The sequence below is a fragment of the Echinops telfairi genome, unplaced genomic scaffold, assembly GCF_000313985.2.
Source record: "Echinops telfairi isolate 266 unplaced genomic scaffold, ASM31398v2 ScPeMD7_7410;HRSCAF=8448, whole genome shotgun sequence".
NCBI lineage: Eukaryota > Metazoa > Chordata > Mammalia > Afrosoricida > Tenrecidae > Echinops > Echinops telfairi.
Genome location: NW_022111310.1, coordinates 25,758,547 through 25,777,353, shown reverse-complemented (window position 1 = coordinate 25,777,353; position 18,807 = coordinate 25,758,547). Strand labels below are relative to the sequence as shown.

At 42.7% G+C, this 18,807-nt stretch overlaps 1 protein-coding gene across 3 annotated transcripts in view; it reads right to left on the bottom strand.

The window, feature by feature from the left end:
- The window catches only part of CNTRL (centriolin), a 90,930-nt gene that overhangs the window by 5,853 nt on the left and 66,270 nt on the right, over positions 1-18,807 (bottom strand). For 2 of the 3 annotated variants that reach the window (XM_045296551.1, XM_045296553.1), the window contains 14 exons: positions 16,231-16,423; positions 14,155-14,285; positions 13,892-14,032; positions 13,678-13,804; positions 12,703-12,867; positions 11,937-12,096; positions 10,800-10,915; positions 10,501-10,718; positions 8,817-8,974; positions 5,497-5,570; positions 4,143-4,331; positions 3,523-3,748; positions 1,670-1,875; positions 20-160 (listed from right to left, as the gene is read on the bottom strand). In XM_045296551.1, coding sequence (XP_045152486.1) covers positions 20-160; positions 1,670-1,875; positions 3,523-3,748; positions 4,143-4,331; positions 5,497-5,570; positions 8,817-8,974; positions 10,501-10,718; positions 10,800-10,915; positions 11,937-12,096; positions 12,703-12,867; positions 13,678-13,804; positions 13,892-14,032; positions 14,155-14,285; positions 16,231-16,423 — 2,245 coding nt within the window. The remainder of the gene's footprint in view (positions 1-19; positions 161-1,669; positions 1,876-3,522; positions 3,749-4,142; positions 4,332-5,496; positions 5,571-8,816; positions 8,975-10,500; positions 10,719-10,799; positions 10,916-11,936; positions 12,097-12,702; positions 12,868-13,677; positions 13,805-13,891; positions 14,033-14,154; positions 14,286-16,230; positions 16,424-18,807) is intronic. The other variant, XM_045296552.1, reaches the window with a different exon arrangement.

Sequence of the window (18,807 nt, the reverse complement as noted above, 5' to 3'; positions counted from 1 at the left end):
GGGTGTCCCCAGGGCCCACCTGCTTCTTGAGCTCCATGTACTCCTGCTGCATCTGGACAAGCTCTGCCATCAGCCGCCGGGCCCGCTCATGGTTGTCCTGGGCCACCTGCTCGATTGTTGCCATTTCCTTCTGCATGCAGCTGTTCTCCTGTTTTTGCTCCTAGCACAGAAAGAGGAAATGCCTCTGGTCCAATATGTGGTATTATTTCCCACCCAAGCCTCAGCTTCTCTGGCCGTAAACTGAGTACATTTGCCTACCTTCTTTGCCATGTGTAATACAACTAGAAGTACATACGTGTCTGAGTTTCTTAGCTCAGAGGCTAAAGAGCAGCACTGTTTCTTTTGATGGTAGCTATTATCTCTTTCCTCAATTAAGTGTAAAATGGGCACTAATATCCTTCATCTTAGGCTTACTAGTGGGAAGATTGCAATGTCACCTCTACAGATTGCCTTTACCATCATCTTGCCTATTCCCCAGTGATAAAGTACTTTGCTCACGACAACCACTCCAACCAGTTGCCATGGAGTCAGGCCTGAGTAGCACTGTGTTCCATGGGATTCAGGCCTGTGACCTGTGACCTCTCAGGCCTTTCTGAGGGTCCATTTGAAGCACCAACCATTTACACCACTGGGACACCTCCACACAACCAAACCCATGCCCCACCCCCACCCACCGGGCCCTCGGCCGCAGAGTCGATTCCAATGCATAGTGGCCTTGTAAAACAGAGTAGATTTGCTCCACAGGGGCCAAGGCTGAAAATCCTGACAGAAGCAGACTGCTTCACCTTTCTCCTGCAGAGTGGCTGGTGGGTTTGAACCACTAACCTTTTAGTTGGCAACCAAGTACTTAACCACTGTGCCACCAAGGTTCTTGTCCTCCACGCAATAACCTAAAAAAAACCCCAAACTCACTGCCATCGAGTAGATACCAACTCCTAACGACTCTATAGGACAAGAAAGAACTGCCCCCGTGGGTCTCTGAGGCTGCAACTCTTTATTAGGAGTAGAACCCTAGTAGCGGCTAGTGTTTTTGAACTATTGACTTTGCAATTAGCAGCCCATCCTGTAGCCACACCACCACCGAAAGCTCAATGGAGCCCTATCAGCTACTCTAGAGGGGGCTGAAGGAATCCAGCCCTATGATGATCCCTCCCTTACTGCAGGCCTGCCTCTGCCTACTATAAAGTCTTGAGTTCATTACCTCCCAACATTTATCTTAAGAATAAAAACATGGTCATTTGAGCTTCCCAGGTTTTAGGACATTGATTGATTATAGTTAATAGGGACTAAAACGAGCAGGTGGAAAGCCGTGTGAGCACTGACTGCAGTTGAATAGAAAGGTCTACTGGCACTTGCTTAGCACTGCCCTCTGCTCCCGGACAGTCAGAGGAGGCCAAGACCTGCTTCCGAGCAAGCCTGAGCTCTCAGCTCTGCAGACAGACTGCTCACATGACCACCTGACCGCCACACAGCTTCCTCGGGCTGCAGTGCAGTCCAGGGAAGACCTACCATTAGCTTAAAGGAACAGATTATGTATACATACACCACTATCAACAGTAGAATCAGGTGCTGGATTAATGGGTAGGTTTTTTCTCTGCATTGAAGCAGTGTTTAGTTTAGAAATGTAAACGCATCAGTCCTCATTAGCTGCCAGGTGGCAGGTACTCACAAGGAGGTTTCTCTCCAGCTGGCTCCGCTGGGTCTTCAGTGCTTCCTTGAGGCTGGCCACCTGCTTCTCAGCTTTCTTTCTCTCTGTCAAGAACTGCTTCCGCAGGAGGCTGAAGTCAGCCCTCAGGGAGTCCATCTCTTGCTGGACAGCCAGAAGCTCCCTTGATTTTTCCTTTACTTCCTCTTCCCGTTCTGAAAGCTGTCGTTCTGAAATGGCCAATTTAGTAGGTTGGCCAGAGGCCTTGGGCTGGCTGTAGGGATCTTTCCCCTGGGGGTGGACTATGTAACTCACTCGGGCACTTCCCTCCAGCACTTAGCCTCACAAACCCACCCTGACCCACACCAGATGTCCAGAGAAGGAGCCTCTTGATGCCGTGGTTTCCTGGAGGCCTGATCCTAAAGTGGCAGACAGCCACTATCTTTTCTTTCAAGTCTCTGAGGCACGTGAGTCACACAGGACCACTCGCTCGAGCAGGGTTAGGCAGAACAGAGAGTGGGAATGTTTTTTTGAAAACCTTGATTTTAATAAAGGGAGTAGCACGTCTCCTTTCTTCATGGGAGGCCGTGTAGGGGGAAGAGACTAGGGTCTGAAGACATCACTACACTGGACTGATACCACTTAGAAGATGAGGGACCTGTCTCTCAGTGTTCAATGAGAGTCATATGCAAAATCTTGGTACAAAGAAATCTCACTGCCTTTGAGTCGATGCGGACTCAAAGCGATAGGGCTAGGCAGAACTGCCCCTGTGGTGTTCTAAGACTATACCTCTTGATGGAATAGAAAACCTTGTCTTTGTCCCTCAGAGCGGCTGGTGGTTTCAAACTGCTGACTTCTCAGTTAGCAGTCATCAGGGAACCACTCTGCCCTAGGGCTCTCCATAACTAATGCTCATAAATAAATGCAAAGGGCATTCTACATGATTTTTTTCTAATCACCCTGTTTCTTTGGAGTAACACACTGCCCTATCTCACTTCTCAACACCTCTGGCGTGACTAGACTGAGGACAAATTCCATTTTCATCATGACATGATTGGGTCTGGGTGTACCAAGGGCTCCCAGGGAAGGAGAAATAGCCCTTCCAGATCTCCCAGATTACTGAGCTTGCTAAGGGCATAACAAACATAATTAAACACCAGCCCAAGAAAGAGACAAATTATGTGCTGGTACATGAGCAGTTGTGAACTCTGGGTTGCCACACCCACGTCACGTGGTGCAGCTTGAGAAGAGTGGCTCCAAGGAAACACCTGTAATGTGGTCCCACAGCCCATCCAGTGGCCGCTGGGGTTTGACGGACAGGCTGGAATGGATCACCATTCCAGCGTTCGCAACCCTCCTGCTGCTGAGAGAGCCGTCGGGGCAGTGGCTCTCCACCTTCCTCATGCCGTGACCCCTCGTGTTGTGGTGACCCCCCCCCCCATCTATAGAATTATGTTCGCTGCTACTTCATCACTGTACTTTCGCTACTGTTATGAATCAGGCGACCCCTGTGAAAGGGTTGTTCGACCCCCAAAGGGGTCTCAGCCCACAGGTTGAGAACCACTGCCTTAGCGTATCTTTGGGCACTTCTACTTTCATGTCCCACCTTCTTGAGAGAGTATTCTTGAGGAAGGCAAATGAGAATCAACAGCCCATGACTGAATCCCAACTCCCAAAGCATACAAACTGTTCCTGTGTCCTGAGCCAGTCTCCTCCTCCTTAAGGCCCCAAACATCAAATAAGATGGACTTCCTGCCTTGCTTCTCCGCCCACCTTTCTGGGCTCTGGACAGTGCCCTGGTCTCTCAGATCACAGCAGACAAGACAGCCAGCAGAGCCCCCCTCCACCTTCCACACGCTCGCCCCCAGCAGACATACTGGTTTGGGAAAGCGTCTTCTCCAGGGCGTCACTCCACCGCTCCTCCTCCTGCAGCATCCGGACTCGCTCCTCAGCGGCCGCGGCCGTGGCGAGCACCTGTTCCAGTTTGGTTTTCTGGTCTGTGAGCTCTTTCCCCAGCTGCTCGTGCTCCTCCTGCAATGCCACCTTGCTGGCTTCCCACCGCTTCTCTTCCGTTTCTCTCTCTCGCCGGAGTTTTTGAAGCATCTTAGGAAAAGAGAGCCTTAGTTAATCATAAAGTCAGTGCCCCAGGTGAGAGAACCATCATGGGCACGAGGCAGATTCCAGCTCAACAGAATGTAGGAAACGGTCCCCTGTGACAGCGCAAGACCCTGGCAGATGATTCAGTCAGCGAGTGGCAGAGGGGATTCCAAAGCAAATGGCATGTGATTCTTTACAGGACCAACATTTTCTGATCTTAATGGTCCATGCACATTATTACTAAGATTCAAACAGTTGGCATAAGATCTACACCTGATTATACAGGGTCGTTAAGGGAAGCATAGCTGAGTAGGGGATAGCACCTTTCTGCCAGGAGGGAAGAGTTCATTAAATCAGCAAAATGCTTTCCTTTCCATGAAATCAAAAATGTGTGTGGTACCATTTCTTGCTGGTCTAGCTTGAGCTTGTTTTCGTTGATCTCATTCCGGAGCCCCTGCAGTTGTTGTTGCTTTGTCTCCCCTTCTTTCTCACAGTCTTTAAACTTCTTTTTCTGCTCGCTGATGTCCTTCTGGAGCCTGGTCTGCTCACTAAGCTGTATGTCCCGGTGCTTGGTGGTGTGAAGCAGATCCTGTAGGTCAAAGAACCAACTGAAACAATCAACAAAGCCATCCTTACCAGCCAGGACCGGCCTAAGTCTTAGCAAAAGTTCCATACCCCTTCTTATCCCAGTGAGCTTGTAAAAAGATGTCAAGAACTCCATTTAGTCATTGCCTTCATTTCTCACTCTGCATGCAGTCAGATGGCAGGAAACCCCCCATGGCTTTCCGAGACTATAACTGTTTACGAGAGTAGAAAGCCCAGTGTTTCTCCTGAGGAGCTGCTGGAGGTTCGACCTGCCGAGCACGTGAATCGCTGCAGCCCAACACTTAACACTACACCACCAGCGCCCCTTTTATTTAAATAAGATGCCAAAACCACAACTGTAGGCGAGAGACTCAGTTCCCCCGAGCCTCATTACTAAGGCAAACATAACACTCATCTCGGGATTACTGAGAGGACTTAGGAAAAACTGTGACTAAGGCTTAACAATGTTAACAAAAAATGGGTCCAAAGCCATGTTTTTATTTCTATTTAAAGTATTTATATTGCTTTAAAAAACAAATTTTAAAAGTCTCAGAAGGTTTTCTTTCTTTGAAGGAACTCAAATTAAGCATTTTTGAAAACCAGAGAAAATATTCATAAGAACCTGTGTGAAAATTTTAAGAGAGAACACTTGTATTTTAAGTTTTATATTTCTTAGAAGCACAGAATTGTAAAGGTCGAATGCAGAGAATTTAGATGTCTAAAATCAACTGCTAATTTACACATGGGAAACTGCTTGAGGTTCTCTAGAACACAAATTATAGCACTAATCTCACAGGACAAGCCTGAGTTTAGTAAGAAGTACAAGGGTCAAGAATTCCCTCTATGTAACACCTGCCACGACAGAGGCTCAGCTCTACAGGCTACTCTGCAGATCACGGAGATGAACCTAGCTCGACCTTCAGAAGCCTGGAGGGCTGGTGAAACAGCAGGCACTGCGGAGGTCTAGCCAGCAGCCTATTTTTCAGCTTTCAGTAAAACTTTGAATCAAAAATCTGAAATTTGAAAACCACTGCATTGCACCACGGCTTTTATTTTTATGCTTGTGCTCAAAACATATAAAACACGAAAGGCATTCAACCTACTTTATCTTTTGTGTTTTGTGTGTGTTCTAAGGGATTGTGGGAGAGGTTTACATTTGTTAAGCTTACCTGTTCTGTGAGGCTCAAATGGTCTTGCACATGAGCTAGCTTCTCCTCTAGTGTGTTTACTTCTTCTCGTTTCTCTACAGAAATAAAATTGTCATTAAGTAAGAAATGGCAATGTATGCCTTTTTCAAATTCCCATCAGCCTGCTAAAAATTACAAGTGGAAATAAATTTAAGTCTATCTTACGAAATGGTGCCATGGCTGAGCACTTGGCTGCTAAGGGAAACACTGACAGTCTGAACCCAGCAGCCACTCCAGGAGGGAGAGGCTCAGGAGGCGGCTCGGTGAAGATTACAGCCTAGGAACCCCTATGGGGCCAATCTCTAGGAACACTATGAATTGGAATCAACTTGACGGGAGAGGGTTTGGTTTTTGGCTTTATTGCTCTTACTAAAGGCCAAAAGATACGAGGCATGAGTCACAACACACATCTGGGCTTAGGGCCTGGTTTTTTTTTAAATACTTACATTCAGACCATACAAAAAAAGGATTTAAGATAATTACCTAGTGTTAGTAAGATCGGTTTAAAAATGGGTACCGTTTGCATTGCTGGTACAACCCTTCAGAAATACAATTTAGGGATAAATTTTTTATCTATATTCAGTTCCTCGATTTGCCACTATGTAACTGTAAGCAAGTCAATTCTCACTTGAGCTAGTCACACAAATAATTTCTCTGTTCATCTGTAAATGGGTAAAATAAGAGTTTCTATTTTGTAAAAATATTATGAGAACCGGCATGAAGCAGGGAACCAATAGAAAGGACTGGCCCCATTCCCAACTATGTGGACAGCCCCTCTCCCTCAGAAGAACCCACCTCAGAGGACAGCACTGAAGCTGCAGCTCAGGGAGAGGGACATGTCTGATCAGAGCACACAGGGGAGCAAATGAGGGGGGAGGGAGAGAGAGTGGCACACATCCTGGCCCACCAAGCCCTGAGGACGATATCCCTGCTCAGAGCAGCCAGTGCACAGAGAAGACCATAGGGCCAGCCCCACTATGAGACACGACATCCCTCACTGACCCATAGCCCTGCATGGGACAACACTGGACACAGTGTGGGAATTGCACCCGATCTGATCCCACCACACAGAGGCAAAACACTCAGGGCGTGCCGCAGAACAGCAAGGGGAGCAGAGCAATGAAGTCCCTGGGGAATACCAAAAATAGACTTTGGGGCCAGGGCGTGACACCCCATCAGACTCAATCAGAAAATACTACTAAATGTCAACAAACAGACCTTGAACTATTTAGAGGCTTTTCTTGTTTTGTCATGAGTTTTTTTGGTGTGTGGCTATTGTTTTGTTTTCTTTTGTTGCTTTGGTTTGCTGTCTTTTGTGTGTGCATATTATTATCTCTGCAGGTCTAGCTAGGTAAGATAGGTGGGATAAATAATCTGGAGGGAAAACAACGGAACCAATGGTTGGGGGGTGGGGATGGAGAGGGGAAGGTGGGGGAAAGGAAGTGGGTGTTAACAAACCCAGAGACAACAGAACAAGAAGTGATCTAAAATTGATGGCGATGAGGGGGTAGGAGGCCTGGTAGGGCATGATCAAGGGCAATATAACCGAGAGGAATTCCTGAAACCCAAATGAAGGTTGAACATGATAGTGGAATAAGAGGAAAGTAAAAGGAAATAGAGGAAAGAACTAGGAGGCAAAGGGCATTTATAAAGGTCTAAATACAGGTATGTACATATGTAAATATATGGATATATGACAATAGGGAAACAGATCTATGTGAAGTATTAAAGCAGCAGATGGACATTGGGCCTCTACTCAAGTACTCCCTCAACACAAGAACAGTTTGTTCTATTAAACTGGCATTCTATGATGCTCACCTTCCCAACACAATTGCTGAAGACAAATGGGTGCATAAGTAAATGTGGTGAAGAAAGCTGATGGTGCCCAGCTATCAAAAGATATAGCAGCTGGGGTCTTAAAGGCTTGAAGGTAAGCACGTGGCCATCTAGGTGAGAAGCAACAAAGTCCACATAGAAGAAGCACAACAGCCTGTGTGATCATGAGGTGTTGATAGGATCAGGTATCAGGCATCAAAGACGCAGAACACAAAATTGTTTCACTGTGAATGAGAGGGGAGTGCAGAGTGGAGGCCCAAAGCCCATCTGTAGGCAATTGGACATCCCCTTACAGAAAAGTCATGGGGAGATGACGAGCCACTCAGAGTACAGTATAGCACTGATGAAACATATAACTTTCCTCTAGTTCTTTAATGCTGCCTCCCCAAGCACTATCATGACCCCAATTCTATCTTACAAATCTGGCTAGACCAGAGCATGTACATGGGTAAAATAAGAGCTGGAAACACAAGGAATCCAGGACAGATAAACCCCTGAGAGTAGCCATACCAGGAGTGAAGGGGAAGGTGAAGGGAGAAGGGGAGAACCAATCACAATGATGTACCTATAACCTGCTCCCAGGGGGGTGGACAACAAAAAAGTGGGTAAAGGGAGACATCGGTCAGTGTAAGACATGAAAAAATAATACTTTATAAATTATTAAGGTTCATGAGGGAGGGGGAAGCGGGGAGGGAGGGGGAAAATGAGAAGCTGATACCAAGGGCTCAAGTAGAAGGAAAATGTTTTGAGAATGATGATGGCAACAAATGTACAAATGTGCTTGACACATGGATGGATGTATGGATTGTACGAACCCCCAATATATTATTTTTAAAAATATTATGAGAATTAAATTAGAAAAATGCATGTAAAACAGGCCTAGGATACAGTCAAGGATCAACAAATATATTACTATCTATAGCTATTATGTAGTAATTTATCCTAATTATTAATATATATATAATGATTTGACAATAAGGATCTACATCTCTGTTAATGCATGCACATAAAGAAAAAATATAGAAGGATACTCACTAAACTGTTAGTAGGAATTATCTCTGAAGGGTAAAGTTCATCTGTTTGTGACAATTTTTTTAAAAATCATTTATTGGGGGCTCGTACAATTCTTATCACAATCCATACACATATCCTTTGTGTCAAGCACATTTGTTGCCAGACAATTTTAATTTTTCCTGTAAGGTACACGGATTGCTTTGAAAAAGAGCTTTAATTTACATACTAGGTATATTCCTCATTTAACATGTACAATCTGATGGCTTTTTGTATGTGCAGAGTTGTATAATCATCACCACAGGCTTAATTTAGAACATTTTCATCATGTCTAAAAGAAATCCACGCCTATTAGCACAAATTATTTGGCAATAAGAAAATCAATCAATACTATATACTTTTAAATCCAATGAAGGAAAGCCAGGACTCATCTTTCCTGTTCTGCGGCCTCATACCTTGTAGCTGCTTCTGCATTCCTGCAATGTCTTTATGCAGCGAGAGCTTATTCCTGTTGAGTTGGTCTAGTTCCTGCTGAAGTTTCCTGACACTCAGTCCCAATGTTTCTAAGTTTGACTGCTCGGTTTTGCTGTTCTCCTCTGCAGCTGCCAAAGCTCTGTCACGAAAGCAGAGAATAAGTCAAACTGTCAAAAACAAATTGTTCACAAACCCCAAGATGACGGAGGGCCAGTTCTGTGCTTCTGAAAGGTACCATCATGGGGAGCCTGGACACCGTAAACCTCAACAAAATAGAACCGTCTTTAACTCATTTTCCAAAGAATCCTTGTTTATAAGCTTTCTAAGCAGGAGATCCACCCCCTACCATCCCAAAAAGTAACCTATTAAATGGAAGTTTTAGAAAAGCCAATGATAAAACACACACAGTATGCATTCTTTTACATGAATGGAATTATCCAGTATGTACTTATTTTGTCTGGGTCTTTTCACTCAGCATAACAATTGCGAGACATCTATGTTGTTGTGTAAATAAATACTTTATTCCCTTGCTACTGAGTTTGGAAACACCACAATTTGTTTATCCATTCACCAATTGCTGGACCCCGAACTGCTGTGCCCATTAGTGTACGGTCTTTGTATGGGTAGCCTGCTTTCATTTTTCTTGCATATATACCTAGGAGTGAAATGGCTGGATTTTATGGTGGTACATGTTTACATTTTGAAGGGATCACCAAATTGTTTCCTAGAGTGGTTATCTTATTTCACTCTCATTAATGGTGTGTGAGAATTCCTTGTTAACGGTTGGTATGGTCAGTCTTTAATTTTAGTCAGTCTGATAGGTATGTAATGATCGTTCCTTGTGGTTTTAATTTGCATTTCCCTAAAGATTATTGAGGCTGAGTATCATTTCCTGTGCTCACTTGCCCACCACATAATCTTATTTAGTGACCTGTCTGCTAAATCTGTTGGCTATTTTTAAAATCGAGTTGCTTTCTTACTATTGAGGTTAGAGAGATTTTAAAGATATATTTTCTGGCTATATGCCCATTATCAGATATACAGCTAACAAAGATTTTTCGCTTGTTGTGTGGCTTCTCTTTTCATTATCTTAACATTGTCTTTTGAGAAGCAAAGTTTTAAATCTTGATGGATTCTACCTTTATAAATTTAAGTATCATGTTTTTAGTGTCATATCTAAATATCTAACCTAAGGTCACATAGATGTTCTCCTATTTTTCATCTAAGAGTCTATTTATTTAGGTTTTATAATTACGTAAAAATAAGTTGAAATCAGGTAGTGCTACCTAAAATTTTGTTTTCCTTTTTAAAAGTTGTTTTGGTGTCATGTGTATTTACATTATATTCTGAATTTTTAATAAACTTTATTGTCAACTTCTGCAAAGCAGACTGCTGGGGTTTTGATTGGGATTGCTATGATCTATAGATCAACTTGGGGCAAACTGGTATCTTAAACAACAGATTACAAAACAAAGGAATTGACCACCAAATGCAATTTGTGAATTACATTATGATCCTGAGTTTGTAACGTACTTGGTTTCTTATTTGCTATTTTCCAACTTTAAAAAATACTGTGTCTATGTTAGTCTGATAATTTTAAAAAAGACACAGTTTAGCTTTCCAGCAGTCACCCTAACTGCACGCTACCGTGAACCCTGCCCTCACCTTTTGGAGTGTGCCGTCTTCTTGGCCCAGCTCCCGCATTCCTCTTCGAGATCTTCCTTTTCTTTGCTCAAAGACTCGATGCACACCTGCAAGGCTCGGCTCTCCGCAGTCATCCGCTCCATTTCCCGTTTGTCCTTCTCCAGGACCTGCTTCTGCCACTCTATTTCCCCTTTCTGTTGCTGGGCTACTTGCTGCAAATTCTCCAACTCCAGTTTCTCCTTGACCAGAGAAAAGAGAACTTAAACACCCCGAGAGACGGAGTCTGCAGTGTGTGAAGGGTCAACAGCTTTGTCCGTTACCTCTCGCATGCCAGCCTGCATCTCCTCGAAGGCGGACACCTTCTGGTCGTGCTGTCGCTTCAAGCCCTGCAGCGCGTTGTTCTCAAGTTGTAACATGTCCAGCACGTTCTTTAGTTCTCACAGACCAGAAACAAGCAAAGGCTAAGCTATTAAATGAACTTGGAAACATTACAAATTGAAATAGAAAATAATGCTACTGACTGAGTCAAGAGACTATGAATACTTTTTAATTAAAAAATATTTCTGGACTCAACTAAAGGAGTTCCTGAATTGTATTTTAATGAAAAGGGGTGAGTGGGATAGGAGGGGGGGAGTCCTTTAAATGTATCACTGAATACTAATCTGCTAAATATATTTCAACAAAAGCACTTAACAAAGCTTTACTTCTAAAAGAATTTTCCCCCACATAAAAGAATAAACTACCCATACTTTTTTACTGGTAAATAAAAACAAATGTGGAAAACCTTGAATATATAAAACAACTTGGGGCTCTTTTGAAATACAGATATGTGACACTGTGTTTTCTGGCTATAAAACTATCCTATCACTATATACAATTCAGGGGGAAGAAACAAGAGAAGAAAATGATAAACATTATCCCACCACCCAAAGATAATTCCTGTTACAGGAGCATTTGGGTAGCATTTCTTCCATGAGTACACACACATATACATAGAGATTTTAAAATAAAATGGGATTATATTACATGTTCAATATTTTACATCTTTTTTATTCTTCAGTGAGCATTTTTGAATGTCATTCAATACTGTTATTTTTAAATTGGTCATTTAACTTATTTCCAAATTTTGTCATCATAAATAAAAATGTGAGCTCCCTAGATTACTAGGAATATGCTCTGTGTTTCACCAGCTGTGAAACATAACAATCTTGAATCACAGGGACATTGTTCCAACTTAGTTCAATCACCAGCCTGGAAGTGCTCCACTTTCACCACCCCCAACCAGTGAAAACTCTAGTTATTTAACTTTTGAGTCAATCTTACTAATTTGAACGGCAGAGAATATTCTCCTTTTAAACTGTGCTTTTACATTTTTGACCAGTTGGGTTTTTCTATGACCTAGAATATAAACATTTTCTAACCTCAAATTTTACACGATTAGTTTCTTTTAAACTTACCGGTTTTATGTTTAAACATTTGCCCTAAAACTACCTGAAGATTTTCTTCCTCTTTTCCAATCTCCTGCTTTATAAGTGCAAGTTGAGTTTTTTTTTCACTGATCTGGACATTCAGTTCTCCTTTCTGAAAACTCAGTTCTTCCAGAAGAGATTTTACTTCCTGTGGGAGAGGTAAAAATCATGCAGCTCTGCAAAATTGTGATGGAATTTACTTAAACATCAGCTCTCAGTCTCATTTCATAGAAACTAATTTGGAAACAATCTCCTTTTTATCTTTTATGTCGAGAACAGCAGGCATGGTGCTGGTGGGAAACAAGGCAGATCAAACCCTAGAGGGGCTCAGCACCTCACCTGCCTACAGGGGAAGGGGCAATATGCGAGATCACACAAATCTAAGGGAGGTAAGTGCCCTAGGAAACATGCAGAAGAATGAATTAGAACTCAGATATGGGGAAAATCAAGGAAATTTTCATTGAGGAGGTGGTAGGAATCTAGGTCGTGCAAAATGGAGAGGCTCTGGCAAGGGCTGAGGGATAAAAGAGCATTCCTGGAGATAAAATGGATGAGAAAGAACACAGAGGCAGGAAACTCTTGGGTATGGACAGAAAACGATCTGGGGGGAGCAAGAGGTGAAGCCACAGATTAGCGACAGAAAACAAAACCAAATCAATTTATATTTGCACTTAGGGGGACCCAAATGAAAGAATCTTAAAATGAATGCACAGCCTTGTCCTGGAGCTCTAAGAAGATATATTGAAAAACAAACCCTAATGTGACTGCACTTCTCAGTGACTTCAGTCTCGCCCAGGCTCAGGGCTTCCTGGAGGTCCGCCTTCGCCTGGACCATGCTCCCTTGGAGGAGATGCAGCTCTTCCCGTTTGTGCCTCAACTGCCTGTCCAAGACGGCCATCTCCTGCTGCTGGCTCGTCACCTGCATTCATGAAAGGGGACGAAGGCAGGGCTTGACAAAAGTCATGCTGTTTTCAGTGCTAAGGTGGAAAATAGCCCATCCAGCTAAAGCTCTTGGCCATGAGGTGGTGGGGAGAAATTAGGACCTAATGCTCTAAACCCAAGAGTCAGGAAGGCTACACTGGGTGAGCTGTGAAATGCCTTGTAATGACTCGGTGCGTATATACTTAAAACCACTCCATGTGCAGCAATACAACACAACACAACAAAGATTAGCCTTCAGGTTGTGGTTTCTAAAGCACTTTCATATCTGCATTTGATTTGATCATAATATCAGCAGGGAGTTTTATTAATTTTGTATATTTTTAAATTACTTAGCATATTAAAGTTATGCATATTCATTTACAGCAAAGTCAGAGAACACTGACTTTGAAGAAATGAAGAAAATACAAAATGCTCATAATGCCCTCTCTGCAATGACCACTTTTGTGTAGGTAGAGGCTATAACTAAAAACACTGTTCATAAACACATGTAACGTAAAGAATCCCACAGAGTATAAACCACGCTCAGAGACTCACTTCTTTCACTAGTACATTGCATAAAATTGGGGTTCAGGTTGACAGTGGACTCTAAGACTCTTAACACTATGTTATACATCTTATTCTTCATGTTTTGCTTTTTCCCCATCTTTTCCTATAAGTACATGGGAACGTAACTTAAAAGTCCATGGAAAAATTCCATGATTGGTTCATTCAATTTTCCAATAACTTTCTGGAGGCCTCTTGCAGGTTTCAAAACAGAGCTATTATTTCTAGGTGATTGTCACCATACCTGGGCCGTCAGGTTTTCCACCTCTGCTCTCTTGGCCTGAAGGAGGGTCTCGGATTCCTGAAGGACCTGTAGGTGATGGTCCTCACTGTGCTCTGCAGTCTCGATGTCCTTCTGTAACCTCTGCAGCCTGCAAAGCAGCAGCAGTCCTAAGCCTGCACCCCGAGTGCTCCTCCTGCCCGCCGCCCGCCCAGGAGGGCTGAGAGGCCTTACTTACTCTTCTGTCAGTTTTTCCTTCTTCTGGCTCAAACACTGGAAGTCTGAGTCTTTTGCTGCTACAACTTTGTTTATTTCTTTCAAAATTTCTTCTTGCTCGATTTTGTGCTGCTCCAAGTTCTTTGCGTCGGCCTGGAGCAATCTAGAACACATCACGTTATTTCCCTCCCAGGCCCTAGGCTTAACATGGTCCTGTTTATCCTCTGAGCATTCAGCTTCTCATTCACCTCCCAACATACCCGCATGGCTAAGGGTCCCCCATACCTCAGCTGCTGATCAGCTTTGACGAGGTGAATGGCTGTTTCCTGCGCTCTCCTTTCTAGTTCTTCTGCATCACACTCCGCTTGCAGTAAATTTCTCTTGGCATCAGTGAACTTCTCAACAGCATCTTTTGTCTGCAAAGAGTGGCTGTCATAAAAAGCAATTCAATGAAAAGCAATCCTCACAGCTATCTATCGCGTGGTGAGCTCTTAGAAAACAAAAAGCCAACACAGAAGTACTTATAAAAATGTCCATATGTTCCAACTCCTGATTCTTTGCAAATGTTTTGGAAGCAAAGATCTACTGCATGAAAAGATCATTTTAAGAAATAAAGTATAACTTGATAAGTAATATTCAGTCAGTCATAATGCATAAAAACACAGTTGGTTATCGTGTGCTTTTAAAATGGTTAGGATGGCAATATAGCAACATGGAAGACTGCCAATGATATTATGTGGGCTGAAAAAATATTTGAGAGGACTTCGAAAATCTCATGGAAAAATTCCATTATCTTTTCATTTCATTTTACACTTTTTGAAGCCCCTCATATTAGTATCAACTTAAGAATATATGCATAATTGTTTCTTTTTCTGCCTAAAATCAGAGGCTTATCAAGAATGAAGACAATGTTCTAAAATTGATTGCAATGATGACTGTACACACAACTCTTCTTGATGTGACTGAACTACTGAAGTGTATGATATGTAAATTATATGCCAATAAAACTGGGAATAAATAAAATAAGAGGCTTACAACAATGCCATTTTTTAAAAGTTCAACAATAGAGTGTGGCTTGTTCTTGGCTGAGCAGTGACATGTTGGCCAGTAAGGTCATGCTCTGCAGCTGCACTAACATCAGGTGCCTGTCTGTCTGTTAGGCGTGTCTATTCTATTAGATACTTGGGTGGACAGAGAGCTGGCAAGCTCGGAAAGAACTAACCGGTTCGCCATATTCCCTTCCGTTTCAGACAGGCGGTTCATCGGTTTCATTAGCAAAGCAATAAACACTCCAGAAGGCCACTTTTTGATGGGTTTTTTTACGGTCTCTTCTCTCAGGTTTTAATATGTCTCACACATTTTTTATACAAAGGGGCTACTTCCTCCCTTCTCCTCCCTGTCAAGCTGCTTCCCTGAATCACTTTGGTTTAGAAAAAGAATTTTTCCCACCTTCTCACAGGTGTTTTTTCTCACAGTAATCTAACATGTAACAGCAAAAGGAATTGATCATCTTAAAAAGATGTGGATGTTTTTCCATTATTAAAGAAAGCTACACGTCTTTAAAAAAACTTAAGTCATTCATTTCAGCTCCTGGATGATAGATGTTTGTTAACAGAAATATCTCAATGTTAAAACAACATAGAAGTAGAGCTGCTGAAGTATTCCATGAAAGGGAATTTTTGTTCATCTTGGAATTTTTAAAGTTCTCTTAAGGCAGAATTTCAGCCATGTGATCGTGTGTCCTTTATCAGTCTCTATGAGCCCCATCTGTCCAGAGGGCTAACACCATCTTGCAGGGTTGTCAAAGGGTTAAATTTGTAAAATGGCCCAGCCAATACTGTGTGGCCTTATAAGGCGCTCAAGAAAAGCTCCTTTTCTTCCTCTGTCTCAGACCAAAAACAATTTGATTTTATATCATTACTAATTTGGAAAAAAATAAGAGCATGAGTCATCTTCCCCCAAAAAATGACCTAGTAAAAATACAAAGATAAAAAATGCAAAGGTTATCAGAACTTGAATAATAAAAAAGAGACACCCACAAGGTGAAGTGGGGCATGATGGGAACAAAATCACTTCAGGTGCTTTAAATATGTGTGTCATGTAATTCATGCTGACCAGTCTTATGAAGTAGGTATTCTTAATTTACATTTATAGCTAGGAAAGCAAAGTTCGGGGGACTGAAATGATTTCCCACATTTCCAAAGCTCTTCAAACAGCAGAGTCCGGCCCAGAATCCCCGTTGTCTGACTTGGATGACGGACAACTGTGCTCTTACCACACTTTCTCTGTCTAGTCCTTCCTGTGAGGAGGGTAAGCGGTCTCACCCACTGAATTCACACTGAGGGCCAAAACAGGACATACTTTTTCCTTTGTGCACGAAAGTTCACTCTCAGCCTCTGCCAGGAGTCGGTCAGCTTCCCTGAGCTCTGCACGACGTTTCAGAAGGGTCTTTTCAATGCACTCAATTTCATCTACAATATCGTCATGGTGCTTGAGAGATTTCTCTATTTCTAGTTCAGTAATAAGACTCTCAACATTTCCATCAATAAAGTCCCTTTAAAAAGAGAGACATACATCCATAGATTTTAAATGTAGATAAAGTACACTAGTAAATTGTTTCATTTTTATTTTCTACTTTATTTACAGGGCAAGAAAAGCAGCCACTTTCAAAGCCTGTTTACTTTTAGTTCAAGAGGATATACCGTGAACAATAGATGAGTAATATACATAATATAGAATGGACTTGTCAAACAAGCGAGTACCCATAATACCTGGTGCTCCTGTGCTGTTTTGGTGTGAGGGGGAGCGTGCATCTGGAGCTCGTTCCACCAGGTCAGACTGTTAATCAAGCTTTTATTTAGAGGTTCTGAAAAGATTGTATAACAGTGTGTGACCAAAAAGGCCTGGTTTGTGGCAGACAGGGGACTGGTTTTGCCACTACAGCTCATACAGCATCTCAGTGCGCCAGTTTTTGGCAAAAAACAGCATGCCTCTCTTGCTCCACACACCTTTCTCACCTGACCTCGCTCCATGACTTCTTTTTGTTTCCCCGGATGAAGGGGGATATGAAAGGACAGTGATTTGATGATGTAGAAGAGGTGAAGAAAAAACGAGGGAGATGCTGTCAGCCATCCAAACAGATGAGTTTGAAAAATGTTTCCAAGAATGGGATCACAGATTTGACAAATGTATTAAGTATAATGGAGAGTACTTTGAAGGTGATAAGGTTGTTTTATAAAAAAAATTTTTAATACATAGCTTTGGGGGGGGGATCCAATTTTTTGCTATCCCCTCATATATATGGCCAAGTATTTACAATGCAGTAACTTTAGATATATGTCAACAAAGATTGATTATATGTGTACATATATAATGGACATATGCATATTCTATGTATATACATAATCAATCTTTGTTGCTTTTATGTATATAAACAACAAAGACCATTGTCATTTCAACACTTGGTCAAGCCAATGTGGACAGCCCACAAATATCTGAAGCTAGGACTACCCATGACTGCACATTACATATACAGGCAGGCTCATCAACATGGAACAGGTTTTCTCTTTAAATGATGAACATACCAATCATTTTGATTATTTTTATCTTATCCAAGTTCCTCAGAATAATCATTTATTATGATTTTATAACCAAGAAATGAAATGGTTATTCTTTTTAACCTTGCAAAAGCAAACCTCAAAATAAAAACAAAACAAGCACCCCTTCCCATTTATACCCACAAAAAATAAAAGAAACAGCAATTCTCTGGGCCCTTAAAAGTTCTCGTCCACGCTCCTGAGTATGGGCCTACCAAAGCCACAGACAGTGACCATACTGCACTTACCTTTGTCCTCGGCAACGCTGCCCTCATCACGGAGCTCGGCCCAACCCAACCCCATTTCTATCTAGTTGATTCTGACTCAGAACCCCTGTCGAGGGCTTAAAAGGCTGTAAATCTTTGCAGGACAGCCTCGGTGATCGGCTGATCTTGTGCAGCAGTCCAACACGTACCTAACAGGACCACTGGGGCTCTTGTAGGTTGGCCTAGTCTGGCTTAAATGAAAACAACAGGGGAAACACTGTTGTAATTCATCGAGCACTGGACAGAGTGAGCTTCTCCAATCGGCAAACCGAGTATTCATGAGCACAGCCTGTGCTGTGCTGAGTCCTATGCCACAAGCTGGGACAGAGGTGGCCTCGTCATAGCCTTGCCACTGCCCTCAACAAGCCCCTGGGCTCTAATAATTGTGCCAACAGTGCTAGGCCCATGGCTGACCCTGATCACTGGTGCCTGAGGAATGAAAGATTTATTTGAAAGAGAAAATCTCTGACCTCACTTCAAAAGACAGTCAGGAGGAGTTAGGTAAATGGGGAGGGAAGAGAAAAGACATTTAACTCAAAAGAAATAGCAATACAAAAGTGTGAAGGTAGAGAAAAACAGGATCCTTGAGGACATTTCCAGAAGATAAGTAGGATTGGACCAAACACTGGGTATGAAAGAAAAGGATTAAAAATACACACGCCAGGAAAAAAATCAACAACTGGGCAGAGCTGAGATGATGGAGGGTGATGTTTATCTTAATGGGATGGAGAGCAAAGGGGAGGGGAGCATGGCCAGATCTGCCTTCAAGTTGAAAGTAGAGTGGAGAGAATAAAACTAACCACGCACGGTCAACGAGGAAGCTGGCACAATGGCCCAGGAAGAGACGACCAAAGGCTAGTGCAGTGGAGACGAACAATGGAGTCTACCTGAGAGCTGTTTGAGTGAGGACTTGGTGAACAACTGGATGCCTGGGGGAGTAAAGGAGAGAGGGGGTTGCAGACACCTTCCATGTGTTTAGGAAGGGTCGCTGGGAAGGAGAGATAGTTACGGCCCTAGCCAAGAAGGATTAGAAGAGCTGAATGGGATTTTGGGCCAAAAAGATTTAGACCTGCGCT